The sequence below is a fragment of the Syngnathoides biaculeatus genome, chromosome 16, assembly GCF_019802595.1.
Source record: "Syngnathoides biaculeatus isolate LvHL_M chromosome 16, ASM1980259v1, whole genome shotgun sequence".
Taxonomy (NCBI): domain Eukaryota; kingdom Metazoa; phylum Chordata; class Actinopteri; order Syngnathiformes; family Syngnathidae; genus Syngnathoides; species Syngnathoides biaculeatus.
Window position 1 is genome coordinate 11,758,883 of NC_084655.1, and position 20,191 is coordinate 11,779,073.

General features: G+C 44.4%; 1 protein-coding gene across 1 annotated transcript; it reads left to right on the forward strand.

Annotated features, from left to right (window-relative positions):
• Positions 1 to 33: 33 nt before the first annotated feature.
• evplb (envoplakin b) lies at positions 34 to 18,487 on the forward strand. The gene is made up of 22 exons (XM_061846985.1): positions 34 to 188; positions 3,733 to 3,832; positions 3,921 to 4,075; positions 4,635 to 4,758; positions 4,843 to 4,974; positions 5,508 to 5,549; positions 5,629 to 5,790; positions 7,515 to 7,622; positions 7,687 to 7,782; positions 7,844 to 7,954; positions 8,245 to 8,391; positions 8,756 to 8,910; positions 8,996 to 9,093; positions 9,181 to 9,353; positions 11,289 to 11,467; positions 11,549 to 11,687; positions 12,256 to 12,449; positions 13,461 to 13,611; positions 13,687 to 13,770; positions 13,840 to 13,977; positions 14,070 to 14,162; positions 14,692 to 18,487. Exons 1-22 carry the CDS (start codon positions 148 to 150, stop codon positions 18,175 to 18,177), a joined length of 6,108 nt encoding a protein of 2,035 aa, XP_061702969.1. The 5' UTR covers positions 34 to 147; the 3' UTR covers positions 18,178 to 18,487.
• The last annotated feature ends 1,704 nt before the right edge of the window (positions 18,488 to 20,191 follow it).

Consider the following 20,191-nt stretch of genomic DNA (forward strand, 5'->3'; position numbering starts at 1 on the left):
GACACACCTGCTAGCCTGGGCGGAGCCCAAAAGCGCACTTTAACTGAGTGAAGGCGCCGACGCAGCGAGGGGAAGGAAACGGAGGAGGACGACCGAGCGCCACTCGGGACTGCGGTTACACAAGCGGGCCCCGAACTGTCTCCCGTCATGTCGAAGAAACACGAAAGCAGCCCTGTGAAGATCAGCAGGTGAGTTGGGCCTCCAAGTCACTGTGGGAATGTGGAAGTGTGTGTCGTGTTGTGTGTCAGGTTTCTCAGTCTATTCTCACTGGTCTAACCTGTCATGTGTTCCCATGCTGCCACGGTGAGACAATGCCCAGATGGAAGCTATAGCATAGGAATGAATGAATGAATGAAGGAGTGAGTGAGTGAGTGAATGAATGAATGATATCACGTTAGGTGTAACTGTGTTTGTGTGTCGTCATGTCAACAAACCAGTTGAGATTGAGTGGTGGTGCGTCATCAGCTTGTACTCCAGGTGGGCGCCTATTTTGATTAAAAAAAAAAACAAAAACGGACAAATCGGCCAAGTCAGGGGATCATAAACTGGATGTAAAATACCTAATACAGTACATTATACTATTGAGTCATTCATGCTTATCCATCCATTTTCTTTCCCGCTTATCCTCACGAGGGTCGCGGGGAGTGCTGGAGCATAACTCAGCTGTCAACGGGCAGGAGGCGGGGTACACCCTGACCTGGTTTCCAGCCAATCGCAGGGCACATGGAGACAAACAGCCGCACTCACAATCACACCTAGGCGCAATTTAGAGCGTCAAATTAATGTTGCATGTTTTTGGGATTTGGGTGGAAACCGGAGTGCCCGGAAGAAACCCACGCAGGCACGGGGAGAACATGCAAACACCACACAGGTGGGTCCAGGATTGAACCCGGGACCTCAGAACTGTGAGGCCAACGCCTTACCAGCTGCTCCACTGTGCCGCCTCATTCATGCTTAATTTAATTGTATTAAACTAAGGAGTGATTGAATATTATATAGTCATCATTTTAAGTAAACAATGAAAAGTTACATTTTAATCAACCCATTTTCTTACAAAAAGGAGATAAGGTCCCTCATACTTCTGAAGATGGGGTTTCAATCCGGGCTGTGGCTTCCTGTGTGGAATTTACATGTCCTCCACATAGTCTCATGTCAACACCCTCCACCCTACCCCATTGTGAAAACATGCATGTTGAAGACTTAAAATTGCAAAGTAGGATGGTGGGGATGAGCAGCAAAAGAAAATGGATGAATGGATGGAAACGTTGGCTCATTGGGCCACATTGAAGAATGCAGTGGGCTGTGTGTGGGCCAAGAGACGCACTTTGCCCACCTGAGTTATATACTCTTAAAAAAAGAAAACACAATCGCTTTGCCTGCCTGCTTCGTGACGGATGAAATTTATTTTATTTACTCAACAATTAACAGCCTATTAAAAAGTCATTTGCCCGAATGGGGGGGGGGGGGCAACTTTCTGCTCATGTCTTTTCTGCTTCTATCATCTTCATGTGTGACGGTCTTTTCAGCGGATGACTTGTGCAACGTGGCTTTTTTCTTGCGCCAGAACACATTCTTTACTCCACTTTGTTTGTATGACTCGTCATTCGTTTTGTGCATGTTTGAAGTCCAGCTTGTGTAAACGGGCGGGGTTGTGCGACCTGTAAAATGGTGACAAGAGGGGGCTGGGGAGTGTCGGGGTCTCCAATGGAAGATGATTAACAGCCCATTTGTTTTCTACAACAATAGTGCTAATGTTTCAAAGATTGCACGCAGATTTGTGCATGTGTTGGACTTTTGTAGCACAGATAAAAGGAGCTACAGAAAAATGGCCTCGCGGTATGACACTAATATTGATTACTGATCATTCATTCGGTTCTTTCCTCTTCAGGAACTGTACTAAGTTTGATCCTTTAAAAATACAAAAGTGGGTTGGGGTTGATTTACTGTAAAAATATACAATTCGAATATCAACACAATGTTTTTATGTAAGAGAATAAACAACTACCCAGATAACGATTCAGTAAAAAAAAAAAAACTTGCACATTCAGTAAATTAAGTGATCTTAGACATTTTTCAATTATAGTTAAACATATCCACGCAAATCTGTGATACTTAAACGTTAAATACAAGTTTATTAAAGCACAGTTTTTGAAAAGTGAAATGTACTGGAGTAGTTAAAAAAATAGGCTATATAAATAGCTCCAAGTTTCATTCTGTTTGAAATATTTGTGGAAACATTTAATGAGTATTTAATTCAGTCATTCTTTTGCGTACAACCCAAAGGTAACTCGCATACCACTTGTAGTAATTGTGCCACACTTAACACACTGAAAATCACAACTAAAAGTAACTAAATACAAAGAATCAGAGTCATCTTTTTCAATATATTTGGTTTAGAAAATGTGTCATGCTCAAACAACATTAAAGTACAACCGCTAATAATAAATAATAAAAAAATAATCACAGAGATATATAAAAATAACTGATCCGATTTTTCAAAGACTGCTGTATTACCCTAACCTTCAATGCGACCAAGTATTACGAAGCAGTAATAACACTAGTTGGCCTCACTCTCTTGAATGCTGGCATTCACGTAGATTTCAGTCTGACAACATTCCGGCAGGTGACTTGAGCAATGGCTGGGGAAATGGCATCCGCAAACCCCCCCCACCCACCAACCCCCACCTGTGTCCTGCTGCGGGTGTGTCGCGACGCATAGTTGCTTTTCAATTTGCGGAGGCCCCGGAATGACAGAGCAAACACGCCGAGAGCGCCAACAAGTCGCCGCTTTGTGAGTGGCCAGCTGATAAAGAATCTTTGGGGATGGTGAACATAAGATTAGACACACAGTCCAATGACAGCTCAGTGAGGCAGATAAACACCGACCGTAATTTCCGGCCGACAAGCCGCAAATTTTTTTTGCGTTAGAGCGGCGCTAGCGTTAGCGCACCTGGTTATAAGCCTCGGTACACAGAAAGAGTTTAACGCTAGCACGGCAGGTGCGCTCTGTAGGCCGGGAATTACGGTTACAACAAAAAAAAATAAAAATAAAAACATGGAAATGTATTTTGGTATTACAGCAGGTGCATTTTGGTCCATAGTTGTCATGGTCTTTGTGTCAGTCATCATTCACTTTATAAAATGACGGCGTGTCATGAGGTTGTGCACGTTTTCATGAATGCAAGTGGCCACTTGATCAAAATACTACAGCTTCACAGAGACTCTTTTATAATATAAATGTGATCTTTCTTTCTTTCTTTCTTTCTTAAGGGCCTTAAAATATCACACCAAACGGACCCGTTTGTCCAAATACTGTCATATATAATTTGTACCTTCCAGCACAAATTTACTTCAATAATTGCCAACATCTCAGTGACATAAAGTAGTAGTCTTTTTGTTGATGACTTGAACTAAAACTGTGGACAACATTTTTAGCACTTAAAATAATAATAATAATAATAATCATAATTTCCTGGGACACGCCCATTTCTTAGAAAGTCAGTAGTTCGACGTAAGGGTGTACTGTGAACAAAAAGTGCATACAAAAAAGCAAGCAGAAGACAAGAATATAAAGAATGAATGGTGACAATTTTGACATAATTGTAGAGTAATGGTTAAAAAAAAAAAGGGAAATATACTAAAGTACAATAAGTATTTGGCACTTGGTAAGTTGCCCTCACTGGCCGCCCAAATGATTTTGACGAGCATGTCGGTTTGTCGTGTTGTCCACAGGAGTCAAGCCAACGACCTGGCTCAGCTCATCGCTCGCATGCAGAAGAATGCGGACCGAGTTGAGAAGGACATCCTGAGCGCAGAAGAGTTGCTGGTTGTGGTACGGAAGGCTCAAAGGCACTCTGCTTTGTGAAAGAACAAGAGGAAGAAGCAAAAACAAAAAAATGTAAAGCCTCGCTGCTGTGCAGGATGCCCAGCGTGAAGGGAAGAACCAGCCTCTGATCCACCAGAAGGAGAACGCGGACAACCTGGCGGAGGCCGAGGGTCTGCTGAAGGACCTTTTCATGGATGTGGACAAGTCCAAGCGTCTGCAGCACCCGCAGGCCGACGAGATCCACCGAGAGTGAGTTGACTGACGGCCTCGCGCTTCCTCGAAACTTGGTGACGTGCGTGCCAAGCAGACACACCTCGCGTTCCGTCACATCAAGATAAAGTGTCGCTTCCACATTCCCTTCCGCTCTCCGCCCTCTCATATTATTGCTTCTTTACATTTCAACTGCCAACTGATAATCAATCATGGAATTGAGTTCTTTTTGAATCCAACACAAAAACAAAAGAGAATTGAATCCCATTAGACAGGACGTTGTTAGCCGGGATAGGCTCCGGAACTCCTGTGACCCTTGTGAGGATAAGCCTTTTGAACAATGGACCTTCTAGTCAACATTCGGTGTGGGTTGAAAACGATCAATTTTGTCTTTTCTTTCTCGGTAGGAATCACACATTTTGTTTCAAAACGTTGTCATGTTAAAATGTGAGTGATGGATCGGGGTGACGATCTGCACGGATCAACGTAGCTTCACTCAAACTTCTCACCAAACTTAGTCCTGTAACTATTTTTTTGCAATGGGCTACATTTAAAATATTGAAAAATAAAAAAGAATGGTTCTGATTGTGATTCCCAGTGTCAGGAACCTTCACGAGCGCTGGGTGAAGGACTGCGCCACCTACAGAGAACTGTATGACCAGGTCCAAGACTTGGTGCCTGTGTCGAGGATAGATTGGGGTCCCGCGCTTGAAGAAAAGCAGGTCTGTCGACGAACCGTATAACCCGCCCCCCACCCAAGCAAGACTTTGGGATGACGGCCCCGTTTCCCCTTCTTCCCGTGCCAGAGACGTTTGGACACCGAAGGATACGGTCGCAATCTTTCCGATGTTGAGAAACTCATCGCAGCTCACAACATCCTGCATAAAGAGATCGAGGCCTACAGTGAGCAGATGAAGCCCGGCACAATCTCTTCACAGGTAGACAGATAGTTCTATTCCCGTACTTTATTATTATTTTTAAAATGATAATTTTCTATTTACATTCACACTTTTTAATTAGTGGGCACCTTACCAGTCTTTAATATGTGCAGGCAAAATGGATTCAAACAGGGGCAGAAATAAGTCATGTCTACAATTGCTTTCTTTGCGATTATCATGTGCTCATTGCCACTTTATTGCTCACATACTCACATCCAAGCATGCAGACAAGTACACACCCTTTATTTCACTCAAATTTACCACACATAGCTCAGATTTACATAACAGGAGGCTTCAATGATATCTGTAATCGCACTCACTAGGTTGTAAAAGAGAAGTACAGTATGTTTTACTTCATCTAATTTCTGACTCATGAAAGATACCGCACAATGCGTGGGATTTCTCTTTTTTTTTTATTCTAAACAAACATTCCATGCCCCCAAAATGCTGCAATATAATACAATGTGGAACTGCTCCGAACGCTTCTGTGCTTTCCAACCAGATTTGACTTCTTTGCCACCTTTTCCAAACAGGACCAATACGCGACACTCAAAGAAAAGTATGATCAGCTGTTGGTAAGTGACATGAAACCTGCCGCGTCATTTGTCCACTCTGTGTTTGTGTGCGAGGGCCTTCTGATGTTTTGCTTTGTAGGAAAGCTCCGGAAAGAGGCGCAAGCACCTGGCCTCGCTCTACGAGTACTTGCAGAGCTGCGGCAAAGAACTGGACTACCTGTCTCAGCAGCAGGAGAGGATCCTGCAGAGAGACTGGAGCGATCGTATGGTTGACCCCGCCAGCGTCCGCATGGAGTACGAGGTCAGTCTCAGCCAGAGATGATTAATCATACGCAGAATTAAGATATGATCTACTTGGCTTGAATTTTGCCAGGTGGCTTTGCTCACATTTTCTTTAAAACGATTGGAGTTGTGCCAACCATCTTTACTCACCGTACATCCTCGTCCTCTTTTGAATGCGCACAAACCTTTCTACAATGAGAAACTGAGAGCTCCAACGGGAATTTGAATTCATCAGGCGTGGTTGACCTGCGCAGAACGTTACATTTGGAAATGGAAATTTGGAAAAGTACAGAGAAGGTCAGAAGGAGCTACATCGTGTCTTTGTAAACCTAGAGAAAGCCTATGAGAGAGTACCAAGAGAGGAACTGTGGTACTGCATGCGCAAGTCCAGTATGGCGAAGAAATATGTTAGAATAGTACAGGACATGTATGCGGGCAGCAGAACAGCGGTGAGGTGTGCCGTCGGTGTGTCAGAAGAATTTAAGGTGGAGGTGGGACTGCCTCAGGGATCCGCGCTGAGCCCTTTCCTCTTTGGGGTAGTAATAAAAAAAGTAATAAAAGGCTGACAGATTAGGTGAGACTGGATTCCCCTTGGACTATGATGTTCGCAGATGATATTGTGATCTGCAGTGAAAGCAGGGAGCAGGCGGAGGAAGAATTAGAAAGATGGAGGCATGCACTGGAAAGGAGAGGAATGAAGATTAGCCGAAGTAAAACAGAATATATGTGTGTGAATGAGAAAGGTGGAGGAGTGAGGCTACAGGGAGAAGAGATAGCGAGGGTGGACAACTTCATATTACTTGGGGTCAACAATCCAGAGCAATGGTGAGTGTGGTAAGGAAGTGAAGAAACGGCTCCAAGCGGGGTGGAACAGTTGGCGGAAGGTGTCTGGTGTTCTATGCGACAGAAGAGTCTCCGCTAGGATGAAGGGCAAAGTTTATGAAACAGTGGTGAGGCCGGCCATGATGTACGGTTTAAAGACGGTGACACTGAAGAGACAACAGGAAGCAGAACTGGAGGTAGCAGAAATGAAGATGTTGAGGTTCTCGCTTGGAGTGAGCAGGTTGGATAGGATAAGAAATGAGCTCATTAGAGGGACAGCCAAAGTTGGATGTTTTGGAGAAAAGGTGCGAGAGAGCAGACTTACATGGTTTGGACATGTTCAGAGGCGAGAGAGTGAGTATGTTGGTGGAAGGGTGCTGAGGATGGAGCTGCCAGGCAAAAGAGCGAGAGGAAGACCAAAGAGAAGGTTTATGAATGTGGTGAGGGAGGACATGAGGCCAGTTGGGGTTAGAGAGGAAAATGCAGGAGATAGGGTTAGATAGAAAAAAGATAACACATTGTGCCAACCCCTAACCGGGACAAGCCGAAAGGAAAAGAAGAAGAAAAAACTGTGCAATGTGGGTGGGAGCTGGAATACCCGGAGACAACTCAAGCAAGTATGGAGAGCAAATGCAAACTCCTCACAAGGAAGCCATGATTAAAACTGTGAGGCAGACGTGCTAATCACCATTCCACAGTCCACCATGTTGCCTGATGATATAATCCCATACTTATTCATTTACATTTTTGAGTATGAGCACCTGAGAATTTGCCTCTCTTGTTTGTCAGTTTGCCTCTGAGCAATTCGAGGGTTGCAGCCCGTGTGCCACCAATGACAAGATTAGCCACGAAAGCGACTTGAGTACCTCTTTACATGTCTATTTGTGATTTTTTTTTTTTTTTTTTGGGGTGGGGGTGCAGAAATTCAAAAGCAACGGGCTGCTCTCACACGAGGGGGAGGTCAACCAGCTGTTGGAGGAAGGAGATCGTCTGTCCGACTTGAACCATCCTGGCAACGCAGCAATAATGGTACGCCCTCAGGCTCCGTCGCTTTAATGTTACTACTTGACGGAAATTTCGTAAATGTCGACAGGCACATAAAGATGCAGTGCAGAGTGGCTGGCAAGCTTTCCTCAACCTCTGTCTGGCGCAGGAAGTCCACCTGGACAATATTGAAGACTACAGGAAGGTAAGTGAGCGCCGGGCTGAGACCGCACGACTCCTTGGCTATCATTAAATGTTGGTTACAGTTCCAGCTGGACGCAGAAACCTTGTCTGAGTCCCTGGATAGACTCACTTCCAATCTGGACCCGAAGTTAATGGCCGGCAAGAGCAACTCGGAGGCCCTCTTGGAGCTTCAGGTACGCTGTCGTCTGTTACGTTGCCGCATGGTCGGTGCTCTCTGGCTCGATCCAGATGCTCGCTTGCCCCGCTACTGCTTCTACTATGACAAAAAACAATAATCCTATTCTTGTTAATATGAGTCTATCCCATCTGGCTGTCGATGAAAGGTGAACTACACCAACAGATAACAACCAAACCTTTAGTTGAGCTATACCTGAAGAAGCGTGCTGATGTTTTGGTGACATTTCAAGTATTGGACCCCCCCCCCCCCCCGGAGGTCCTTGTGAAATGTAAACTCTTCCCCCAGGGTGACGAGCCAGCGGTGAAGAGGAACGAGCGGCGCCTGGTGGTCCTCCGAGAGCTCGGTCGCAACGTAGCCCCTCTGAAGCGACGGCGAAGCAATCCCGGCCAACCCACAAAAGTTGTCGCTCTGTGCGACTGGGAAGATGAAAACGTGAGCGTTGGGACTTTAACAAAGATGAGGAAAATGAGGGCGTGCCACTCGGTCTTTTTAAACCCCGCAAAAGGGTAGAACATTTTCTGCATATTTTCCGTTACATTTCCACGGGAAGGTAACATAGGAAATTCAAAAAGAAAATCTATATTGAAAATATACAATCCTTGGTAATTTATGGAGATCATGAAAATCATGTTTAGCCATCCGCATGCATCCATGCAAAATAATAATGGTAATATTTTACACATTAAACATTAAAAAAATAATATGAATGCAAGGGTCCCATTTCAGGCAATGGGCTCTTCAACTCTAGACTTGTTTTTTGTCTTCTTCTTATTGTTCTTTTTTCTACGCATTTCAGGGAGCCGTTAGGCGTGGCGAAGAGCTAACGTTAAAGGCCATGTGTGATGATGAGAAGTGGGAGGTGCAGGACAGCAGCAAGAGAACCAAAAGGCTCCCCGGTGCCTGTTTCGTGGTGCCGCCACCTGACACCGAGGCCCAGGAGAAAGTCAACGGGTACGTGTTGACCCACTGACTGCTTTCATTCTGCAAAGTCCTCCATCACAGATGATTCAAATGGAGAATATCTTTTTAACTTCAGTTTTGAGACAAAGCTGTTGAACTTGAAGAGTCAGAGATCAGCTATCATGACCTCACTGAAGACTCCCGGCGTGGAGGTGGCTCGCCCTCAGCGTGCAGGTGCGAAGGAAGATTTTCTTTGCCCCCCCGGTGAACATCCTTTAATTTTCTGTTTGGCCAAACAATTTGTTGCCTTTGCTTCCCTAGTTTCTGTACAAAGAGCTCAGGAAGACCCCAAAAGTGCACTGCTGGCCAGACAAATAGACGAGCTCAACAACAATCTGGACCTTTGCAAAATGGACATCCAGAAGCGACTGAGGGCCCCTCTGGACAACCGCAACCCAGCACTAGACCTGGAAAACAGGCTACAGGATCTCAAGGTGAATCTTTGCCAATTCCAATCCTCAGGACTTGTTTTGGATCTCCAAGCTTTGCCCAAGTCTTTTCCACACATGTGCCTACAAGACAGAGGTAGGCAAAGTATGGCCTGCGGACTACGTACAGCCCGCTCTGTTTTGTTTTTTTTTTTTTTTTTTTTTTTTAATCCGCCCCATGGAGCATTTACAGCATGTGATAAACTCAAGGTCAGGAGGGGCCAGATCCAATCATTTTATCATTTTATGTGACCCAGTAAAGCAAATATACTAGTGCAGAAAGGCGAGTCGCAGACTCCTAGTTCCCACTTGGAACACATTTTATATGCAGTAGGAACTTTTACTTAGTAGTGCTCTAGTCACTAGTTTGCTCCGTAAACAAATATAGTGCAGCTCAGCAGCCCCTGGCTTGCTCACTTCATGGCTAGCGATTTGCTTCTGGTGATGCGTCAAGCTCATTTCGGAAAAAATACACCTTTTACATGGGGTTTTAAACTAAAAACAGCTTTATTGTTCTTATTGAAGCGGGTCGCAACTTTGCAACAGTTGAAAAATGCTAGTCCCGAGGTGACTATACTCTTGAGACATGGGAACCACTTGGACTAGTGTGTCTGCTCGGCTTTGAGCAATTTCAAGATTTTTTTGCTCACCAACTTTCCCCACCTTCTTCGATGGCACTGGCCCCCCCAACACAAATCGTTCATCCAATCACATTCACATACTGCCATGGCCTCGCAGACAGTCAGAACTCAAACACCAATTCACGTAACCAAACTGCAGGGTTACCCGGTACACTATATACTATATAATTTCTCCAAAATTCTGTGTCTAAGTGATTTGTGATAGGATGAATGAAGTGGACTGAAAGTTGCAGGCGACATTAACCCTTCATTTTTACACTTAATTAGTTTTGTCATCTACACGGACCGATATTGTCTTACAGGAGCAGAGCGGTTGGTGTATTTGTGAATATGAGGATTTAGGCCAGGCGTGTCAAACAAATTTTTGTCGCGGGCCACATTTTACTTGCAGTTCCTCTCGGAGGGTTGTTATGACTGTAAAACCATAAAAGTCTTTAACTGCCTCATCAAATTTACATATGAAATTTATGAATTTGTTTTGGAATCAGAAATCAAGAGTATTGGGTTTTTCAACTATTGTTGTTTGGGAACAAAAAAAATGCTTGTAATATCTCAATGTTATCATTTATTATATGACAATTTGAAATTTTGGTACAGATTTGAACAAAAATCATGAAAGTTGGAACATATGAGTTGCCTTCGCGGTCCATATAAAATCATGCGGCAGGACGGAATCTTGCCCCCGGGCCGTGAGTTTGACACCTGTAATTTAGGCTGTGCATTTTCAGTCGTGATTTTGATATTTTTGAGCTCATATTTGCAAGTGATGGCTACCGGTCTCGTTTTCAGTCTCAAAATTTCTATACGCTGAAGGCATCGCTAATTTTCTGAGCCAATGAGCAGTCACCTTCAAGCTATAATTGTCATTGCACAGTGGCAAAGTTGACACGTTGAATATTCATTTCAAACCCCTTCATTTTGAGTCTATCTAAATTTACAATTTTTAGAGATACTACAAAAGATTTTTTTTTCCCCACCAGTCACTTATGGTGTAGTGGTACACTCGCCTGCCTTTGCCTGGGTTCATCTCCGACTCAATGATGGTGGTGGTTGTCCATGTCTTTATGTGCCCTGTGACCGGTTCATTATGTAATCTGCATTTTGCCCCAAGTTATCTGGTGTAGACCACCCTGTGACACCGAACGGGATATGGGGTATTGAGAATGAATGTGTGTGTGTGTGTGCGTGAGAGTGTTACAAATGACGTGGCCCATCTTTCCATTGAAAAAAATCAAAAGCTTCAAAGTTTGTCCACTCTGCTTGATACTAACACATATATGTATATATAATGTATCTGCAGAAATCGTCCCTGTCAGCGAGGAATCTCGAGTCAGAGAAGGCCGCCATCCAGAGAGACGCGGAGCTCGCTCTGGCCAATAAAGCACTCGGACCCGACGCCTCAATCTTGCCGCTCAAACTTGCTGTTGCCAACACCAAAATGGATGACATCTACAGCCTTATTGATCTTTATGACAAAAAGTAGGAGGACAAGCGTTGACGTGCACGTTTTGCACAAAAACATCTCAGTCACCCTTTGTTCCCGCGTTCCTTTTCACGCAGAGCTTCGGCCGCAATGTTCTTGGAGCGGCAGAAACAGAAGGTAGAGGGAGCGGTGTCCAGGTTGGAACAGCAGCTTGCAAACGATGGCGCCGTTCCAAACCAGACAAACGCCCTGATGAGTCGCAGCCGTCAGCTGCAGGTGTGGAAAAGTTCAACAATAGGTCAATTTTAGTTGTGACTAACAACACAAGATAAGATACTACAAAAGAATTTAACCAATGTTGGGTGGTAATTGTTTTTTTGTCCAATCAGATTTCCTCCGTATCAGTCTAATCTGTTCAGTGCCTTTCAAAATCAGTCATAATAGCCGAGCATTGTGACCATTTTCTTTAGCCAATCAGATTTTACATCCGCCCTGAGTCCTGATAGGCCCAGCCTTGACCTCAATAAACTTTACATTTTTCAGAGACAACTTGTTCGACCAGCAAATTTTCTTTAGTCATGATCCACCCACATCAATACGTTTCAAATTCTGCATTTTTAGTTGGTATGTTTTATGATGTTGTCGTGTTAATAGATAATGCCAAACTCTTGGCTGGGTGGTATGTTTTACTTTTGCATAGTATTGATGATTTGTGTCATTGCAATGTGATAGCTGTAGTATTCAGAGGTGCATTTAGTCACGTAAGTCCCCATTGACAGGGCGCGTACGCCAAAGGCACGGCCCGCCGCTGAATCTGAGCTACAGCTTCTATGTCATCAAACAGGATATGCGTCAGGAGGTTTCAGCGAAAAAGGATGACGTGAACACATTAGGCAGAGACCTGGACCTGACGAAGCAAGCCTGCAGCTCCCTGCAGCAGAATTTTAACGAATACTGCCCTGATATACGACGGCAGGAGAGTGAAGTGAAACATCTGAAGAACCGCTTCACCAATGTCAGTAATCAGCTCCAGGACAGGTGAGAGTTACAAACCCACTCAGACCTTCTCAAACTGGAGTTCAACCAAGATTTATAGGAAGATATCACATTTGGAGGTTGTGAATGGCACACAGGTAACGATTTTGGGCAGTGGCCCAAGAATTTGTCATCACAGGCTAAATGAGAGGCAAAGGGCACACGGTTCTTTTTTCTTTTCTTTTTTTTTTGTTTTGTTGTTGCTCTAAACATTTTTGAAATACCAAAAGCCAAAGTTATTCTAATTTATTATCAATTCATCATAGCATATTTTTGAGCTTCAGAGTAGGGCTGGGGAAAAAGATAAAATCGATTCACCTAACTTAGTGGACTTTGAAATTGGGACGATGCAAAACTCTGCGGGACCCAAAAAAAAGTTCCAGGTTTGCGCAACTGGAGCCAGCGCCTCACATGGACCTTCATTGTGGAGCGTTGTTGGGCCACTGATGAAGAGGAGCGTCCCTAAGTGATTTTTAAGACACTTTGAGACAAAATTGACATTTTGGACCTGAAATAGTCACCAACTTGCTAATACTAATCATCATTGCTAACCATTTAGCATTTTGCTGTCTCAAATACCCTCAGAAGTGGGACTAAAATGCATATGAGTAAAAATAGATAAATCCATATTTCAATTTTTTTCGTGTGTGTGTGTGGGGGGGGGTCTGCCCAATTATTATACAACCAACCATCAATAGGAGAGTCGATTCTAAAACGATTTGATATTGATGGCCCCACTTTTGAATCAAGTTTTGACAGAACTCCTTTCCTTGCTTCTGGGTAATTTCAGTACACTGTGACGATTGTCTGGTGCCGGCCTTTGCAAGAGCAGTTTTTGTCCCAAATTTTAAAAATGGTCATTCATTTTGAGATGGAATATCCATCGTTTCCTGATGAAGAAGAAAAAGAACCCGCATTGCGTTTGACCCGTTAGTTTCCACACGGCGTTGTTGTTGATGACCTTTTAAAACATGCTACTATGAGTGATGTGTAGTTTCTGCTCTGTTTCTTTAGATCTACTCTCATACAGGAAGCCAGCAATAAAAACCAAGACTTCCTGAATGCAACTCAGTCACTGGATTTCTTTTTGGTCAATTTCCCAAACAACACCATCAGCCCTACGGACAACCTGGCCGAGATAACAGCCAAGCACAACTCTCAGAAGGTGAGTGCAAATGTCTGATACCCAAATGCTCATCAACCCACCCCGTCTGATCATTTCTTCTGGAATGATGTTTAGAGAGTGATGGATGACATCAACAGGAGATCAGATGATGTGCACCGGATCAAGGATCTCTCTCGAGAACTCCAAAACACCTTAATAGTAAGTTAAGATTATTGTTGTGCACAGTTTGCTCCAGACGTGACCTTTTTCAACAAATGTTTTTTTCAGGAATACGAGGTCAAATCAAACACATACCGTGGCATTTTGAATAAGGATGACGACGACGACGATGACGATGATGACGACAACGGACCCGTTCTGAAAAAGCGCCAAACTTCAACGATGGCTCAGGCAGTGCAGAAGAAGGTACAACAACAATAAGCAGTAGTTTTAGCAAAAATGAGACTTTTTCTATGCTGTTGTGTGTTGTCTAAAGTAGAAATGTGTTTTTGCTCCAGGAAAAGGAATTACTGAACCGTTTCGCTGAGGTGTCTGCAGAGAATGAGGAGCTCCTCAACCAGATGGGAACTGCCAAGAACATCGTACTCAGGGTAAAACACCACCAATGATATCATCATTGAGGTCTATTCCGGCTTTTTCAGAAGATGAAAAGAGCATATGGCAGAATTACGTTGTCATTTGCAAAACGGAAGACTGACCCACTTGCTGTTGCGATGAAATTCAAATTGTTTACGTGAAAAAACAAAAGGCTTCATGTCCAAGTGCAGCCGAAAGGTTTTCTTTTCTATTGTTGTGGCGCTGTATCATAATTCATGCAGGTATAGGATAACAGTCATAATTTTGAGACGGTGCCACCACTACTTATTCCCGTTCTTTACATTGGTCGACTCCAATGAGTCCAAAAGTCCGACATCATTCAGGTACGATGTCGGATCATCATTCAGGTATGATGTCGGACTTTTCAAATCGCTGCTGACTCAGCTGTCTCTGTTCTGGCCATCCATGGCTAGCTAAACAGAACAATACCAATTTCAAGAAAACACAATTTTCTGTATGAAATGTATATGAAACCCAGACTTGAGAAAAAAAAATCACCATTTCCCTTTCTGTTCTCAACAGAACGAAGATAGAGTCAACAGTGTAGTTGTCAGTCAACAGTTGCAACTGCAGAGCCAGAGGAACGACATGGAAGAAGCAGATACCATGAATAAAGAACTGAATGAGGAGACGGCTCGCCGCTTGCATGCGGAAAATGACTTGGAAACATACAGACAGAGATACTTGTCCTTGAAGAGCAGGAGAGGAGTGGAGAGGTTGGAGGAGACCGAGATGGTGGAATATTACCGTGATCCCAAAGTTGAAGCGGAACTACAGACTCTGAAAAGCAGGGTCCAAGATGAAGGATATAAGCGGTCAAGCGCCAGTTCAGATATTGACATTATCAATGAGAAAATAATCATCATGGAAAAGCAACTCTCTGGTGCAGAACCTAAACTCTTAGCCAAAGTCGTAACGGAGTATGAAAGAGACCCACAGCTTGAAAAAGAAGCGGCCAAGATTCGAAGTGAGATTCAAAAGATACGACTGGAGCTCCAAACCAAAGACTCTGAGATCATTCGTGTGAAAAGTGAGCTTACCCTCCTGGCTCAGCAGAAACCCAAATTTAGAGAGAGGCTTGTGAAGAAGGAAGTGGTGCGGCTCGAAAAGGATCCCGAGATGCTAAAATCTGTCTTCACATTCAAGAATGAAATTGCAGCGGAAGAAGCCAAATGTCTGTCCCTCAATAACAGCATTTTCAGCATTCGGAGTCAGATAAACACACTGGAGAGGGTCATTCCCACCATCGAACCAAAAATTGTCTCCAAGGTGGTGAAGCAAGTACAAAAAGATCCAGAAATGGTAAGCGAGTCCAAGAAACTACATATGGCGTTGGAGGAGGAGAAGGACGAGAATGTTATCTTGTTGAAGGACCTGACTACACTTCAGCTGAGATACGGTGAAGTGGAGAAACTGCGGCCTAAATTTGAGGTCAAAGAGGTGATCAATGAGATTTTCAGAGTTGATCCCGAGACAGAAGTCCAGCTGCAGCGTCTGAGGAATGAGCTGCAGAATTGTACCCGAAAACGAGCAGGAATAGAGAAAGAAACCCAAGTATTGATGACCATGCTGAGCACGCTGCGTACTCAGAAACCCAAAGTGGAATACAAAGAAGTGACCCAGGATGTTGTCAAAGAAGAGAAAAGTCCCGAAGTTATTCGTGAGTTACAGCGGCTGAACAACCAGGTTTCACGTCTTAAAGTCAACTATGACACCACATTTGAGCTGCTGACGCACCTACGCAAAGAAAGAGATGGGCTGAAAGCTGAAAAATCCAAAGTGGAGACCAAACTTGTTAATAAAGAGGTTATCAAATATGAGAACGACCCCCTGCTGGAAAAAGAGGTCAACAGACTCAGGAGGACTGTTAGAGAAGAGACCCAACAACGTCGCAATGTGGAAGAATGTCTCTTTGACCTTCAGAACCAATACATTGTGCTTGAGCGACAGAAGCCAGAGGAGAAGACGGTGGTACAGGAAGTGGTGCGCCTGCAGAAGGACCCCAAGCAGATTTTAGAACATGAGAGGTTAAACAAGTGTCTCGATGATGAGGTCAAAGCCCGTAGGAAGCTTGAAATCGAGGTGAGGCAGCTAAGAGCCCTGATTCAAGAAAAGGAGAACACGATGGCTCAGATGGACGAACGCCAGAAGAAGATTCAGATCGAATCAGAGATGCGGCTGATCAAAGCTCAGATTCATGAGCTCGAGACGTCTCCAAAACCAGTTGAAGAAAAGATCGTAATTGAGGAAGTCCTGAAAGTAGAGAGGGACCCGAAGCTAGAGAAATTCATGGATGATATACGTGTTGAGATGGAAGGAGAGGCAAACCAACTCAATCGTCTCCAGAGAGAAATCAGCAGCCTGAAGATGAAGTTGGAAATTCTGCAAAAAGAAAAGACGACGGAAAAGATTGTTTACAGAGAAGTTGTCCGGGTGGAGAAAGACCCAGGAGTGGAGGCTGAGAGGGACCATTTGAGAGATCTTCTTGCACAGGAGAGAAATATGAGGCGTGACAAAGAAGACAACCTTCAAAGCTTTAGAATCAAAATTTCCCACCTGGAGACGTCCATATCTGTTTTTACGAAAGACGAGACAACTCTGGTGTTCAACAGAAATAGCCTCCAGAGGGAGAAGGAAGACCTTCTTAAACAGCTAAAGCTGCTGGAGACTCAAAGGCAGAACATCAGCATCACCTTCCAGCAACAGACCAAGCTGATGGGTGAGAGAACCCAGATGGCTCGGCAGAGAAGTCTCAAGGCATCCTCCGAAGTACATCGGCTCGAGAATGAGATCCTGAATGAAAAAGGCAAACACCACCAGATGGAGGCCCTCATTATTGAGCTGAAAGAAAGCCTCAGGCACGAGGATCAGGCTGAAACTCAGACGAGGGAGACAAACCTTTCTACAAGGGTCACCATCTTGGATCCCGACACCGGTAAAAACATGGCCCCTTACGACGCCTATCTGAAAGGGCTAATAGACCGCAACCAGTACATACACCTGTCAGAACTGGAGTGCGACTGGGAAGAATGCACATCCACTGGTCCGGATGGGGATTCAACAGTTCTACAAGATCGTAAGACTGGGATGCAGTACGCTGTCAAAGACGCCCTGAGAGACGGCCGCCTGACCCAGTACGATGTGATGCGCTACAAGGAGGGCAAAATGCCCATTTCTGAATTTGCTCTTCTCGTGGCGGGGGAAACAAGAAGGCCTTTTGTTCCGCCAGTAACGAGTCCCAAGTCCCCCATTAAATCCATCCCGAGTTCTCCCTTAAAATCCTTGCCAACTTCTACCATATCCTCAAATAGCCGTCTTAATAGCCACAGCGACAGTGTTGACAACCTCTCTGCTTCAGGCGATGAGCAATTCCCCATCTCTGGTGTCTTTGACACCTCTACGGAGAGCCGCATGTCCGTGAGGAGCGCCGCCACCCGTAAACTCATCGACGCTGACACGGCTCTGAAGCTTCTGGAAGCGCAGGCGGCGTCCGGCGGGATTGTCGATCTCACCAAGAAGGACAAACTCTCTGTACACAAAGCAGCTGAGCAAGGCCTCATTGACAACGCTCACATGTACAAGCTTCTTAACGCTCAGAAGGCCTTCACCGGGATTGAGGATCCTCTGACCAAAGAGCGTCTCTCTGTGGGACAGGCAGCGCAAAAAGGGTACATACCCCACGAAAACGCCAGGTGGTACATCGAGGCGCAATACCTGACTGGAGGGTTGGTCGACCCCACTAAAGCCGGCCGCCTCACCCTCCAAGAAGCCCAAGCGACCAATGTGATCGACAGCAAAACAGCGGAAGCGCTGCAGAAGGAGTCCTCGTATGCGAAGGTTCTGGTGGACCCCATCAGCGGAGAAAAAATCTCGTACAAGCAGGCGATGGATAAGTGTAAGATTGACAAAAGCACAGGACTGTTGCTCCTCCCCGCAGCCTCCAGTGATCAAACAAATTCGCCATCGTACTCCAACTTTCGATTTACTTCCTCAAACAACAGAATCTAGATTCTGACTTTAAGAGGAGTGAAATGTTTGACACAGCCGGTGGTGCTAGAGAGGCTCAAAGATTGTATTAACGCATCGTGATATTACTAACCCTACTCTGGATCTGGTTTAAATATGATTTGGGGAGTTTTTGCTGTAAAAATCGGGGTAATATTTGTTCTTGCATTTTCTAAAGTCGAATCCGAGAATCCACAGAACTTGTATCGGTTTTTACAGAACAGTTTTTTTTTCAAACAGTAGTATTTGTATTATCAAATATTGCATAAATGTGAATCATACTTTGTAATAATAAACGACAATCTTCACTTTGAACACATTTTTGAACAACTGAAGTGGCAGGTGTGAGTACTTTTTCCAGCCTAAAAGAAAATTTGCACATTTGTCGGTGCCAGGAAGTCTGCAAAGCGTCTTTGAACCAACCGGTTTGATGAGGTTTCGGCAGCCCAGAAATGCCCCGATTATCGCGTCTGTCGGTTCCGCAAACAGCCGAGGCTGATTTGTTCCAGTCAACACTTTTAGATAGACGCGGCAAACTGACTGAATGTACTTCAAGCCGAGTACTCGTGAGTCATGGATTAAGGATACAGATTAGATATGACTCATATGCGGCGTCAAAGCGCGAGGGAACCTTTCGCGTGTCTGTTGCCACTTTTAGCTTTTAAAAGTGCCCCAATTTCTGAATTGATGGAAATAATGCGATGCAGCAATCAGACAAATGTATGTTATTATAGGTTGTGGACCTTTTGGGGAGTGGAGGGAGGGGGGGCACGGTAGACGGGATTTAATGCTCTCGCGGTTAAAAATACACACATATAAACAAAAGTGTCAATAACACATTTGACGTTGTGTTACTGGACATTTCACAGGCGGTATATAAAATATATGAGACACTTTTATGACAGTCTTTCAAACGTATTCTATGAGGTCGGTGAGAGCACTTTCAATTCCGTTCATGAAAGAGCCCCCAAACATTTCTATAAAGGGCTGTCAAATACATAATTGAGGGTTACCTCACACACATGGCTGGGGAGTTTTTCAAAATACGACTTGTTGATTGACCCATTTTACGTCGTGAGCACAAATTTGAGTTCAAACATTTCCATACATTGCAGATGGCAAAGAGAATTTGACCCACCAATGCTTTGAGATACGAGCATGTAAAAAAATACCACAGTCACACTTTGAAACAACAACATCATATTAATATCCCCGAATTTGGCCCCAGTTTACAGGAGGAGTTCTGGGATGTCTGTCTGGCAGATTATTTGGGATTACAGTATTCCACATGAGCCTGCTTGTCTGGAGGCACAAGTGCCGCCCTGCCTCTCCACCCAACTTTGTCTGCCTCACAGATGTTGTGTCATCATCCAGTATGATGCCAAAACAAGAACGCATTATTAATCTTATTGCAGCATAATTCCATATTGCTCTTTTTTCATTTTGTCAACTCTACAAACCTTGATTGTTAATGAACGGGACAGCAATCTTTTATTCCCTCAATAAATCATAACAAGCCTTCTTGATACTGAAGCCAATTTGACCTTTTCTCATATTTTACTCTTGAGTTCAATGGGCGGCTCGGTGGGCTCACAGTTCTGTGGACCGGGGTTCAATCCCGGACCCGCCTGTGTAGTGTTGGCATGTTCTTCCCATGCCTGCGTGGGTTTCCTCCGGGCACTCCGGTTTCCTACCACATCCCAAAGACATGTAACATTAATTGGACACTCAAAATTGCCCCAAGGTGGGATTGTGAGTGCGGCTGTTTGTCTCAATGTGCCCTGCAATTGGCTGGTTCAGGGTGTACCCTGCCTCTTGCCAGTTGTGACAGCAGGGATTGGCGCCAGCACTCCCTTTGTGAGGATAAGAAAATGGATAGATGGACTTCAGCCTCCAGTCTATCTTATTATATGTGTAAAAATTGATAATTACAACCAGAAAAAAAAAAAAAAAAACAAAAAAAAACTACAATTATTTCCGGCGCAGGTCATCCTGGACTGAAGATGAATTCCCTGTT